The 14677-nt window shown below is 36.8% G+C and overlaps 1 protein-coding gene across 5 annotated transcripts in view; it reads left to right on the forward strand.

Moving 5' to 3' along the window:
• The window catches only part of LOC135782704 (dedicator of cytokinesis protein 9), a 108375-nt gene that overhangs the window by 76999 nt on the left and 16699 nt on the right, over nt 1-14677 (forward strand). For 3 of the 5 annotated variants that reach the window (XM_065293166.2, XM_065293170.1, XM_065293167.1), the window contains exons 21-37: nt 958-1076; nt 1165-1254; nt 2282-2368; nt 2527-2642; nt 4110-4179; nt 4279-4401; nt 4514-4585; nt 4667-4813; nt 5120-5203; nt 6707-6818; nt 6913-7091; nt 7410-7532; nt 9144-9228; nt 9362-9486; nt 12507-12621; nt 12719-12785; nt 12872-12919. In XM_065293166.2, the coding sequence (XP_065149238.1) occupies nt 958-1076; nt 1165-1254; nt 2282-2368; nt 2527-2642; nt 4110-4179; nt 4279-4401; nt 4514-4585; nt 4667-4813; nt 5120-5203; nt 6707-6818; nt 6913-7091; nt 7410-7532; nt 9144-9228; nt 9362-9486; nt 12507-12621; nt 12719-12785; nt 12872-12919 (1762 nt within the window). The remainder of the gene's footprint in view (nt 1-957; nt 1077-1164; nt 1255-2281; nt 2369-2526; nt 2643-4109; nt 4180-4278; nt 4402-4513; nt 4586-4666; nt 4814-5119; nt 5204-6706; nt 6819-6912; nt 7092-7409; nt 7533-9143; nt 9229-9361; nt 9487-12506; nt 12622-12718; nt 12786-12871; nt 12920-14677) is intronic. The other 2 variants (XM_065293168.2, XM_065293171.1) reach the window with 1 other exon arrangement.

A 14677-nucleotide genomic window follows, 5' to 3' on the forward strand; every position in this document is an offset into this window, starting at 1 on the left:
TCAGAAGTCTCAGCAGATTAAACCCTCACTTAGAGTTTACATGATTTCATGTCTGCATGTTCTTGCTCAAAAATGACAGTGTCTGTATCATTTCAATTTTAAATAAATGGACATATTAAATGTTCAAATGGAATTAAACATTGTTTGGCTAAAAATAAGCGTTTCTCTCCGTCGAAAGTGAAAGTGAAGATAGCGTCCGAGAGTCCACTATCGCCCCCTGCAGGCATTTGTTATAATACATACATAATGCTTTTTATTTATAGGACACAAATGTAATGTGTTTGTTAATGTAATGTTGTTTAATGTAGCTTGGTTTTAAAGGAACAGTATGTAGGATTGTGGCCAAAACTGGTATTGCAATAACAAAACTTGTGGCTAAAACTGGTACTGCAACCACACAACTGTTGGCCAATACACAACATGAAAACATAAACATCGGTTGAGGGCTGCAACTCCACTTTTTAAATGGCAATATCCTGGCCAGACCACTGTTGTGAATGATATAAGTATTTGAAATGAAAATGATTTCTTAATGTCTAGTGACATTTCAGGGCCATTTTATGATTAATTGATATAAATTTCTTACATACTGTTCCTTTAATACTTTATTTGAACCAATTATTATTGCATAATCTTCGTTATTATGTAATTTTAAAGGCTACTGCTCACTTGGGTCTATTTTTATTACCCAAAAATAACAAATTACTTCATTATCAGTTAGCAAAATAATTGTTGGGTACAGTCCTTGATTAGTTAAAACTTTTAAAAATGATGATTTCAGTTTCTTATTCATTCATTTTATCATTAAGGATTTCTTAAAAAGTGTAAAAATATCGTCTCGTTCTCGTGAACCCAGTCTCGTGTCTCGTCTCGTCTCATGGATTAAGTGTCTCGTTACACCCCTAACCATTATCACTGTTTTATATTCATTGAATCATGTATGTTTTGTTTGTGTAGTGGGTTACGCCTGGCTACCCCTGCTGAAAGACGGCAGAATAATGGTAAATGAACAGCAGATCGCGGTGGCCGCAAACCTTCCTGCCGGATATCTGAGTTATCATGACAACAGCGGCAAGGTAAGAGAGGGATGAGGGGTTTATACAGGACTAGTTCATTCTAACCCAACAGTTATTATAATTCTCACATCCTCATGTTGTGTTACAGCAGCACACGGCTCAAGAGCTGAAGTGGGTGGATGGGGGGAAGCCACTGCTGAAAATCTCTACACAACTGGTGTCTACTGTTTACACACAGGTACACACACACAAATTTATTCTATATGCTTTGTAAGGAATAATTGATGTCGGGCCGTTGAATTACTAGACAATAATGTACACCCAAGGTGGCGTCATGTCGGTACTACATTATTTTAAATAATTCAAAGGACCGGAGTAAATTTTTCTGCTTTATACCACGGTCACCACAAACTTTGCTCTTGTGGTTATTTTAAGACATTTGGCAGGTCAGTGGCACATCAAAATTTAAAGTCTACAGTTAAAATGCATGTTTTTATATGTATCCTTCTCAGTTTAAATACTTTGGTGAGTTAATAAGACTGATGATAACACTCTAGTGTAGTTTACAATTCTCACTATTAACTAGTAATTAATTACTTTTTTCAGTAACTTACCCAACACTGGCACTATATAAATAAAATAAACTTAAAATGTAAAAACACACATCATACACAAAGACAACAGATCAGTGCAATAAAGGTGGAAATTCGTACAAAAGATGATTTTAACTTTTTCACCGCCATTGACGAGTTATCTCGTCAATTAAGAGAAAATGCTTTCCTGCTAATGACGAGTTTTTACGGTAATCTATATTTCCGCTATTGTCCAGTAGGTGGCGCTTTTACCCAACTTATAAATCACTGATGCATCCACTGATCCAAAAACAGTAAAAACTCTGTGTATGCTTTGATCATCGTTATGAATCTGATCTGATCTGAATTTTCTCATTCAAAATATGGTATTTTTGAAGAAACCTGCCCATAATTGCGAGGTGATAAATAGAGAACAGATGAAGAAAAGATGAAATGTTTGTTTAAAAGCAGAGGGTCTGTTATATCATTTGATATATTGTATGTTTATATATTTTCTGGAAGGCATTAAATGTTTGTGAAAATCATAAATAATGCTGGCGCTGACTGGCAACTTTAAAAAAAAAAAAACACTGGTGGGGAAAAAGTAAAGAGTTAACCTATTCATACACATTTATTTACTACTACAGAAATCTGTTGTTTATTAATTAGAAATGTTGATTATTTTATCCTCAGGATCAACACCTGGACAACTTCTTTCATCACTGTGAAAGTATTGCAGTCACGGGCCAATCAGGAGGCGAGCTGGTCAAATACTTAAAGGTACAATGTGTTTCTGTGTTTCTCTCACTTCTCTGAAGATGTTTCACATCTGTCTCACTATGAGATCACAGCATTAAAACAGATGTCATCACTGTAATGATTTACTGTGTGTTAGGAGGAATTCACTCTCTTTTTCTCTCTTTCTCTTTCTCTCTCAGAGTCTGCATGCCATGGAGGCTCACGTGATGGTGAAGTTTCTGCCCACTATTCTGAATCAGTTGTTTCGTGTGCTGATCATCAGTAGTCAGGAAGATGTGGCTGTTAATGTCACCAGGTCTGCTGTAATGCCTAACATCACCTCCTCTCATTCTTTCCTCTCATCTCTTGTCCTCTTCTCTCCTTTTTCTGATCCATTCCTTTAAGGTTTGTTTATACTCACACTTTGCTCTGCACCGCGAGCCTCTGCTGATCGCCCGTGCCCCTCAACATACGAATGAGGCATTTATAGTTGATGTGCCCGCTAGTGATGGGAGAAACAAAGCTTTTCGAAGCTTTGAATCAATTGAACCAATTGCTTCGTAAATTGATTCAGTTTTTCGAAGCGTTCGAAACACCGTACACGCTGGCGACACCTGCTGGTCAAAAAAAGTGTAAAAGCAGCAAGATCTGTCCAAACATTGTACACTTTTTACAAAATAATAGCAAGATTGTTCTAAGAATATGTTTTTAAGAAAATAAATAAATTATTTAATTTAGTTAAGACATAATTAAATGTGTATTCTGTGTTTTTAGTTTTATTTATGGCAAACAAATCCCTTTTTAATTATGAAAATTTTTTGTCATTAAATCTGTCTATAAACAAAAAGTAGACAAAATGGTAGTGTTATTAGTCAGAAGGATTGAATGTTTTATAAACTTTTACAATAAAACTGACCCGAGTTCACCTACACTGGTCATTTATGATCAACTCCCCCTAGTGGTGAATCGTCGGATTTTCGAAACGTTTCGAAACAGTTATGACGTAATGAAGCCTCGTTTGCTAAAATCACGTGACTTTGGCCAGTTTGAAACAAGCTCCGAACCAATGATTCGAAACAAAGGATTCGTAAATGTTTCGAAACCTCATGAAGCGTGCTTCGAAATCACCCATAACTAGTGTTTCAAAGAATAGTGCAACAGGGGGCGACTCGAGTAATTGAGTCCAAAACCAACACAAAGAGGAGGATAAAAAGTCACTCATTGAAACAACACTGTACCTTGCTGATGCTTCAAACTTAAGAGCTTGATATATAAATATGAGATAAATATGACAACATGAATAAAACAACAATCTCTTAAATATGTCTTTATTAAACATTATCATTTCATTCATGTTTTTACTAAACAAACAATACAGAAATCTTGAGGTCTGTATTTTATTCCTCATCCATTGGTACATTCAATACAAATATAAGACCAAAATTCTGAATTGTGTGTAAAAGAAGTTTTCATTCTTTACTTTAAGAGTGTCATTTAAATATTATGTGCATTGTTTTGCATGGGTCGAACAAAGAGATACGTCACAAGCTTGCCTACTCGGACAGAATTACCTAACAAAACAAAAATTGTCTTGCACACCTCCTGGCGAAATGAGGTCTCGCACACACAACACGCATGACCTCCCACTCCACATTGTGACGTCATTTTTGCGGCACGCTCATACGGATGCGTGGAGTATAAACAAGGCTTAATCCTCTGCTCCTCTCCTTTCTTGTCTCTTCTCCTCCTCTCATGTGTTTTGCTCTTTTTTTGGTCACTTCAGGGTGATGATCCATATCGTGGCTCAGTGTCATGAAGAAGGTTTGGAGCGTTTTTTGCGTTCGTATGTAAAGGTGAGTAGCGTTGAGGTTGAAATATTGCTCTAATATTGTCTTCATTAAATACCAATTGTGCGATCAGTTGTTGAGTAATGGGACATTTGTTGTGTTAAGTATGTATTGAAGGCTGAGACAAATCTGACCGACTGTAAAACCCTTCACGAGGAGCTGACCAAAGCCATGACGACCATCCTCAAACCCTCAACTGATTTTCTCACCAGTAATAAACTGATGAAGGTGTGAAGATAGGGTTCAGTTCTGCACTACATCATCATTCACGACTTTTACATTTTTAGATCGATGATGTACAGTATAGATGTATTAACAGCAATCTGCTCTTGTCCTGCAGTACTCCTGGTATTTTTTTGAAGTTTTAGTAAAGTCTATGGCTCAGTATCTGATCGAGACCGGCAAGGTTAAGGTGAGTAAACCTATTACGCTATTGCATTTGAACTGCTGTACTGAATGACCATGAAATGATCTGACCTTTGACCCCTGACAGATGTCCAGAAACCAGCGTTTCTCTTTTTCGTTCTGTCACGCTGTGGAGACTTTAGTGACCATGCTGATGCCTCACATCACTCAGAAATACAAAGACAATCTAGAAGCTACACGAAACGCCAATCACAGCCTTGCTGTTTTTATTAAGGTGAGCAATCAATTCAGCCAATCTTTGGCACATTTGGTAAAAGTAGAACATCAGCTGACTGTTTCATACTCTTAAAAGATGGACGTAATCTGTCATATGCTTATCTTGAATCAGATAAACTAAGGATGCACAATATATCAGTGATTCTATTCTACTCTTGCTATTTTGCATGTTAGATATTTGATCAGAGCCTTACTGTCAATGATGTTTATCAGATAATAATAATAATACAGATTTATAATGGTGACCATTACAGTAGTTATCATCCATAACATCTGATGTCCATTTGGGCTTTGTTTTCTCCAGCGCTGTTTTACCTTCATGGACAGAGGGTTTGTCTTTAAACAAATCAACAACTACTTTAACTGCTTCATGCCTGGAGACTCAAAGGTAATTCTGTCCTTCTCATCTGTCTGCCTACACACATGCCACATTCGCACATGCACACACATACCTCACACACAAACACGCGCACAAACACACACACATGTACACACACATGCTCACACACACACGCACGTGCACTCACCCACACACACATAGATACACACAAACACGCGTACACAACGACACACACTCTCACAGATAGATGCACACACACACGTACACACACACACGCACGCATGTTCTGGTTTCCATGTTTTTTGGGGACATTCCATAGACGTAATGCATTTTATTCTGTACAAACTGTATATTTTCTGTACACACACACACACACACACACACACATACACACACACACACACAAACATGCATGCACACACACACTCATGCACACACATACTCATGCGCACACGCCCCATGCACACACACATAAACACACACGTACACACACATGCTCACACACGCAGGCACGCACGCTCACACACACGCACACACAGACACACACACACACAAACATGCATGCACACACACACTCATGCACACACATACTCATGCGCACACGCCCCATGCACACACACATAAACACACACGTACACACACATGCTCACACACGCAGGCACGCACGCTCACACACACGCACACACAGACACACACACACACACACACACACAAACATGCATGCACACGCACACTCATGCACACACATACTCATGCGCACACGCCCCATGCACACACACATAAACACACACGTACACACACATGCTCACACACGCAGGCACGCACGCTCACACGCACACACACACACACACACACACACACACACACACAAACATGCATGCACACACACACTCATGCACACACATACTTATGCGCAAACGCCCCATGCACACACACATAAACACACACGTACACACACATGCTCACACACGCAGGCGCGCACGCTCACGCACACACAGACACACACACACACACACACACACAAACATGCATGCACACACACACTCATGCACACACATACTCATGCGCACACGCCCCATGCACACACACATAAACACACACGTACACACACATGCTCACACACGCAGGCACGCACGCTCACACACACGCACACACACACACACACACACACACAAAAACATACGCGTGCACAAACACTAACACACACAAACACATATAGATACACACACAAACACGTGTACACACATGCGCAAATGCATGCACACACACACATAGATGCACACACACTCTCATGCACACACGGACACATGCACGCACGCACGCACACCACACTCACCCACACACACACACACACACACACACACACACACACACACACATAGATACACACACACACACAAACACGCATGCACACACACACACTTACGCATGCATGCAAACACACACACGCGCATGTACACACAAACACACACACACACAGCAGTAACATGTTCATGGAAATTTTCTCTCTCTCTCTCTCTCTCTCTCTCTCTCTCTCTCTCTCACCCTTAGACTCTGTATGAGTTTAAGTTTGAGTTTCTTAGGGTGGTCTGTAATCATGAGCACTACGTCCCGCTCAACCTGCCCATGCCGTTTGGGAAAGGACGGATCCAGCGCTTTCAAGGTGAGAGTCTTACTGTTATCATTACTGAATAAAGAGACCTGTACTGTACTTACAGTATTCATTTTCTCTCTTTCTCTCTCTGTGTGTTTGTCAGATCTTCAGCTGGATTACACACTTACAGATGATTTCTGTAGGAATCACTTCCTGGTTGGGCTCTTACTAAGAGAAGTGAGTGGAGCTCTACAGGAGTTCAGAGACATCCGTCAGATTGCTATACAGGTGCTGAAGAATCTGATGATCAAACACGCCTTCGATGATCGTTACGCCTCTAAGGTGAGCTGCAGATGTTTATGTTTACTGTACTCTATCACAGGATTTATCTAAGAAGATCTTGACTAATAATTGTGAATGTTATTGATGTGAAAAGAGCTCAACAATAGCACATGTTCCTCTAACAGTGTCTTTTCACTTCTTACATTCATTTGTTTTTGCATTTTTTTAAAGAACAAAATAAAGCTGTGTGATGAGGAATTATATGAATGCATGTGGAGAAACAAATATATGGCTGCTTATAAACAACTAATGTTTTCTCACCTACTTCATACAGTCTGAGCAGAATATGAACGTGTGATTTGTGTCTCTCTCTTTTAGGCTCAACAGGCTCGCTTGGCTACGCTGTACCTGCCTCTGTTCAGTTTGATGCTGGAGAACGTCCACAGACTCAACATCACAGACACGACGACGACAAGTCCTGTTACAAACCACACTAATGGTGTAAGACTGCCACCTACAGGAAGACTTTATGCACTGCAGAATACACAGCTGCATAACATTTCATAAACCCCGTGACATTTTGTGTAACTACTCAAACAATGTAACTTTAGAAAATAGTAAGGCTTTATCATAAATCAGTCAGATTGTACATCACAATAAATTATGGATCATTTCAATTAGGGCTGCAAAAATCTATAATAATTGATTATGAAATTCGTTGTCACCTGACAGGACAAAAAGCGCAAAAGAACGCTGTTAATTGAACGTGTTGTTTTATTACAGATCATTTAAATGTGCTCGTGTGGATTGGTCAAAAAGTAAACTTCTGAGTGCTTGTGGAAGTGTATTTTATTGTAACATGCTGAAAATCATTGTGCCTGTTTAAAACACTGGCAGCATGAGACCTAAAAGTCCTTATTTTTATTCCCCATCTGCTGATAAACATGTATTTAGTATGCATAAAACAGATGATTGACTTTTTAAACTTGTTTAAATATATAATGCTGAACATCGCTAAGAGAATTTCCCTCTTGATACAGCGCGGGCGCTTTCGACTCCGCCCACCTGAGCAGCTCATTTGGATTTAAAGGGATACACACAAAAACGTAAATATCCTCATTTAGTGCCTTATTTAACTAAAATAAGTGAAAAATCTATTTGAGTAATTATTTAGGGTTTTATCCGATTAGTCAATTAATCGAAAAATAATCATCCAAATAGCCGATTTTGAAAATAATCACTAGTTGCAGTCCTAATTGTAGTGTAGTTTTGAGTTTGTAGCAAAAATAGTGCAGCACATCATTAAGTTAGGGATAATGTACAGCCGGCAAGTTGTTATCGCGGAAATAACTCCCAACAGTGTGATCAGGGCTTATTTCGTGATAACAACCGGCTCCCTGACATTATCCCGCTTATTACACAGATATTTATTTTATAAGTAAGGTAAGAAACATTAAATATTGATTTGAAATATTTTATTTACTTATTTTTGATGAATGCAGACCTTTCGTTACGTTTTAAGATAAGACAAGACGTTCAGATGTCACAAACACGCTATTTGGATTAATAATTTGTACATTTGAATATGTTATTAAAATACATTTTATATTTAATTTTGTGTATATTAAACTGTACCCATCAAAATGATATGCGGCACCTAGGTTACTGTGTGTTATTAGTTTTTGGCGGTAGTTATCTGACAAAAACGAACCTTGGAATGTAGCGACTGGCCAATCGGAATGAAGCATTTTAGAGAGCTGTGTAATAAAATGCAAAAAAACACCACAGTTATTATTTATCTTAATACATTTTCTGTTACTTAATTGGTAGATCACTGGATTAACAAAGCAAAGTTCATGGGCTCAATCCCAGTAAACACACATACTGATAAAGAAAAGTTAAAGATTGAATGCTCTGTGAATTATTTTGGATATATGCAAAATCTTTTAAGTTTATTTATTAGTATATATTCTAAACATTCATCTGAACTATTTTTTCAATAAGGTAAAGTTGACAGGACACACATGACAAATAAATTACAGAAAGTATGGTATATAAAATACTGCACATTTATTCTGACGTGCCATTAAAATATTTTCTCTCAATCTTCAGAATGGCCGTGAGGATTCGGTCACAATGTTGACGCCTACAAAAAATTTGAGCAATGTGATGGACAACAGCTTGAACAAAGAGCCAGGTGTGACTTTAAGAGAACAGAAGTGATTTAACAAATATACATCTAAAGTATCTTTATATAAACTATTCAAACAGTAGTGTTTGTGAGATGTGATGTGTGTTTATTGATGTGATTTGTGTTTTGTGTGCGTCAGCGTCTCCTCACACTCCTCTAGTGAACTCTGTACGACACACGGACTCACATGGTTCCCTCATTAGGACAGATTCGGGAAACAGCCTATCAGAACGCAGCATTGACAAGCTACACCCCCTGGACAAGGTACTGCTCAGTCACATGATTTCCCTCAAAGTGTGTGTGTATGTGTGTGTGTGTTTAGGGTTAGTAAGCTCGTGTGAATGTAAGACTGTGTGTATGTTAACCAGTGTTTGTCTTCCTGCTGTCCTGGAATGAAGCAGGAAGGTTTCACACGCTGTCACTCGGCCATCTTGCTGCGTTTCTTTACTGAATCAGAGGAGACGCAGCTCTCTTCACGACTCAAACGACAGACCATGGACTTCTCTCTGATATCTGAGCAACATTTATACCCTACACAAGTATTACATCACCTCTGACCCCTGTCCATTTATCATAACTCACCTTTCACCTCTGACCCTACCCTATTCCAGCCATGGTGACTGTGTGTGCGCTTGTAACTTCATTGATCCAGTATCCTGCCATTCCCGTTAGACCCCTAATGCTGCGTGCACACCACCAGCAACCTTGTCACTGTGTGTTTGGGTGGTGGAATTAATCATTTTAGATTTTTTTTATTGAAACGATGACAAAAACAAGATAATCGATGGTAAATCGATTAGTGTGCCTCATTCTGTTTCTGTCCAAAGTCAGATCACTATGTAGTAATCCTGTTTGTATTTGTAAATCTGAGGCAAAACTATCCCTCATGTTTAAAATATAAATTGCGTGGAGCTTAAAAAGAACGTGCTGGGTGTTCTTGTCAGTTTTGTGTTGTGGTAAATGCATTAGTGTAGAAACAGACGACTACATCAGTGTAGATTTATACCACTGCTCTGTCCTGTCTGTCATGTACGACGGCGTTTTAGTGCCATCAAGGAAAAAATTATAACGCTAAAATCCTGTGAATAAAATCATAATTATGAGAGTAAAGTCATAATCATGGATAAAAGTCAAAAAGTTTTAAGAATAAAGTAACAATTATAAAAATGAAGTAAAAATTATGAGAATAAAGTCAAAATATTTTGAGAATAAAGCCAAAATATTTTAATAATAAAATCACAGTTATAAGAATAAAGTCATAATCATGAAAATAAAGTCAAAGCGTTTTGAGAATAAAGTAATAATTATGAAAATAAAGTAAAAATTATGAGAATAAAGTCAAAATATTTTGAGAATAAAGCCAAATTATTTTAATAATAAAATCACAGTTATAAGAATAAATCATAATCATGAAAATAAAGTTAAAGCGTTTTGAGAATAAAGTAATAATTATGAAAATAAAGTAAAAATTATGAAAATAAAGTCAAAATATTTAAAAAATAAAATCATAATCATGAGAGTAAAGTCATAATCATGGAAAAAGCCAAACGTTTTAAGAATAAAGTAACAATTATGAAAATAAAGTAAAAATTATGAGAATAAAGTCAAAATATTTTGAGAATAAAGCCAAAATATTTTAATAATAAAATCACAATTATAATAATAAATCATAATCATAAAAACAAAGCCAAAGTTTTAAGAATAAAGTAACAATTATGATAATAAAGTAAAAATAATGAGAATAAAGTCATAGTCATAAAAATAAAGCCAAAACATTTTGAAAATAAAGTCAAAATATTTTGAGAGCAAACGGGTAATATTTTTAATATTGCACAGAATTGCAGGTAATATTGTTGTTGTAGCTTCTTTTAGCAGTGGAGGTGGATGATTTAATTAAGTCCTATTTTAGGATGGGATTTAGGAAGACGAAATCCTCCATCTGAAATGGCAGCCAGTGGTCGACTCCAAGGATATCGATGGTTAGATCTGTGTTCTATTCGAAGAGGATATGTCATTCCTCAAGAGAATATAAAAATCATAATTAAAGCAATAGAAAAAAAAAGAGTGTAACACCCTGAAAGAGTGTAACACCGGCACGCTTGACATCTCCGGTGTTTAGCCGAGGTCCGACCGCGTTGTAGCGTATGGATTCATATGATAAACTGAAGCTGTACGGCATTGCAATTAATGGTTTGTGTTATGAATGGAGGCATACAATACTACCAATGATCCCAAAGTAATATCAAACTACTATATTTCCACTGTAACCCGCATTGGGGGGTTGTCTCGAGCGATTGCGTGCCGACCCTGAAACGGAAAATGGACAAAGTCAAAGATATGCAAGTTTTCTGCAAAACTGCTGCAGTGTGTGGATGTTTATTATAACTTCATGTTGATGTACTAAAAGATGGAGGATTGCTTTATTGCTATATCCCATCCTAAAATAGGATTTAATTAAATCATCCATGTCTAACAGAAGCTACAACACCGCTTTGTCCTGCAATTCTGTGCAATCCTTAAAATATTATGATTAAAATATTTTGCCTTTATTCTCGTTGTGTTTTGACTTTATTCTCATAATTTTGAATTATTTTTAAAATTTTATTCTCAACATTTATAGTTTTTTCTAGGTGGCACTGAAACACCATTGTAGTCATGTCTTGTAGGGAGAAAGAAACCCAATGAAAATGATGCCATCATTTACTCACCCTTAGGATAATTGGAACAGGATAATAAACCATATTTTATTTTATTAGACTTCTGTTGACTTCCAGATGTATTTTTAAGCAGATAAAAAGCTTAACTGTGCTGCTGTACACTGCATCTTCTTAATTCCTCTGTGTGACTAAATTTCATTTGTGTTTCTCTGAAACTCTTTTTGGGGTTTTCATGAGAGTTCATCAGTGAAGCATCAATGTCTGAGAATTTTTTGACAATGCGAACCGATTCTCTTCTCGTAGACTCGCTGTACATCTCTGCCAGGATTATTTCATATAAAGCCTTTTTACTCCAGTGCTTTTATAATACATTTGGCTCATTAAGTAAGTGTAATTGCTTGGAAACTTGTGACATTCCAGTATATTCCTAAATACTTTGAAAGTTTTGTAAAAGCACTGGGAAAAAATCATTTGGGTGAGTAAAGAGTAGCAGATTGAATGTTGTGCTGTGAGTTTGCAGTTGTGTGTGTTTCTGCCATCAACACGTGTGCGTGCGTGCGTGTGTGTGTGTGTGTGTGAGAGAGAGCATATGTTTGTGTTTGTCTTATGTTGTTGTGTCTCTCTCAGCATCATGTCGCTGGAGTTCTGAGCGGCTCTTTGCTTCGCTATGATAAACTGGATCAGTCTGAGGTGAAGAACATGTTAATGTGCTTCCTGCATGTTCTCAAGAGCATGTCTGAAGGTACACACACACACACACACACACACACACACACTCGTTTTTTGTGATCACACTAGTTTATTTTTTAGGTCTTATTTGTTTGTGGTCTGTTGTTTAGATGCTCTGTTCAACTACTGGAATAAAGCTTCACCCACAGACCTGATGAACTTCTTCAGTCTCCTGGAGTAAGTGATGACTACATCATACAAACACACATTACACTTCACATACACACACTCATGTCTCTTTGTGTATTTGTCATGTGTTTCAGAGTGTGTCTTCATCAGTTCAGATATATGGGGAAGAGACACATCGCCAGGTAAGTGATGTGTGTTTAGGGTTGCAAAGGGCCGGAAAGTTCATGGGGAATTTTGGAAATATTTCAAATTGGAAACTTAATGGAAATGTATGGTAATTTACAGGAATTTATTGAAATTATTAGGGTCAGTGACAAAAAACGGTTTGGAAAGAGAAATTTAAGAGAAATTTAAAAATCTTTTTTTAAAAACTTGTTTTAAAAGCATGCATCAGGTATGTTTTAATGCACATAGTGTATTTATGTTGATATTATGCAATAAAAAATTACATTTGCATAATTTTTATGAAAGTTAAGACTGATTGGACCTGAAAATGTCAAATTGTGTGAAAGTTGGGCCAAAGAATGAGAAATATTAAATATTTTATCCACCTTGATGGCATGTAAGCGTAATCATAAAAAAATCATTTTAAAATATAATTTTATTAGTTGTTTCTAAATTTAAATTTGAATGTGTTTTTGTAATATTTGTCCTGACATATGCTGAAAACAGATCTGTTTTCTAAATAATCCTTGATAAATGATGTAAAAATGTATGTTACAAAATCATATTACACTAAACTAAATGATTATATTTTATTCCACTTTTTTATGAATATATTTATATTTTCATAAAAAAAAATACTAGTTACACCAATTGACACGGACCGGTTACACCACATTGACATTTTTGCAATTATCTCCCAAATATTCTTTCAAAATAAAATAAAATAAAACGAGAAATTTTAGACTTGAAATTTAGACTTGGTCCTTAAAGCGTAACTAAACCCCTGGTCAGAGGCTGACTCCACCCACTGCAATATTTGAAAAATGCAAGAAAAGTGGGCAGATCCCAACGGAGATAGAGGGGACGAACTAAGCTCGTATCAAGTGTGTGGTGAGATCGTAACAAGGGCGTGGTGAGCTTGAACCTGCTTACGTCACGAGTAATTTCTTGGACCCAACATCCAATAGGAAAATTCAACTGCAGTAGCCACCGTTCAACCTCAAGAGGGCAGCACTCAGACGTTTTTACACCATATATTGTAGTATTGAAACACTTTATATCCAAATGTCAAAAAACTTACTAAAATCAATGAACAGCACTAATAAAGCGTCATTCTTACAGATCATTAACTAAAAAAAGTTGGTTTGGGGTTTAGTTACTCTTTAAAAAAAGATAATGGCCCTCATTTATCATTCTTGCGTAGAAACGGGCGTATATGTTGACGTAAGATTATGCTTACACTCCTCTCACCGCCTGATTTATGAAACTGTGCGTACTGTTGATATTCAGGTGTACGCAATATCTGCCCTTCATAAATGCCGCGGCCGAAAACGAGCGTCATTAGAATAACAAGCCCATATAAATTCAATTCTCCGCCTCCCCCACGCCCTCATTTTACGCCATTGACACACGAAAGACGGCAAAGAAGAGAATCCGGGGAAGTGAAAAGAAACAAAATTGTTTTATTTGGCAGTTTAAAGAGTGGGATTAGAGACACATTAATAATTGGATGACAATTTGTAATATTATTATTATTATTTTTATTATTAATTGATATTTAGAAGAATAATTATTTATTATTATTATTATTTACTGTTGCCTACATCTAAATGATATGTCTGCTTAATGGTTCAGTTAATTTTTTTTATATAATATTTTAAAATGATGTAGTAACTTTTGTAGTGTGTTGTTCTGTATTTACATACAGTTGTTTGTTAGCTGTATCTTAGATTCAGTTTGATACGGAGCTCCGGATATAATTCAAATTAACAATT

This window comes from Paramisgurnus dabryanus, chromosome 15, assembly GCF_030506205.2.
Source record: "Paramisgurnus dabryanus chromosome 15, PD_genome_1.1, whole genome shotgun sequence".
In the NCBI taxonomy this organism is placed as follows: domain Eukaryota; kingdom Metazoa; phylum Chordata; class Actinopteri; order Cypriniformes; family Cobitidae; genus Paramisgurnus; species Paramisgurnus dabryanus.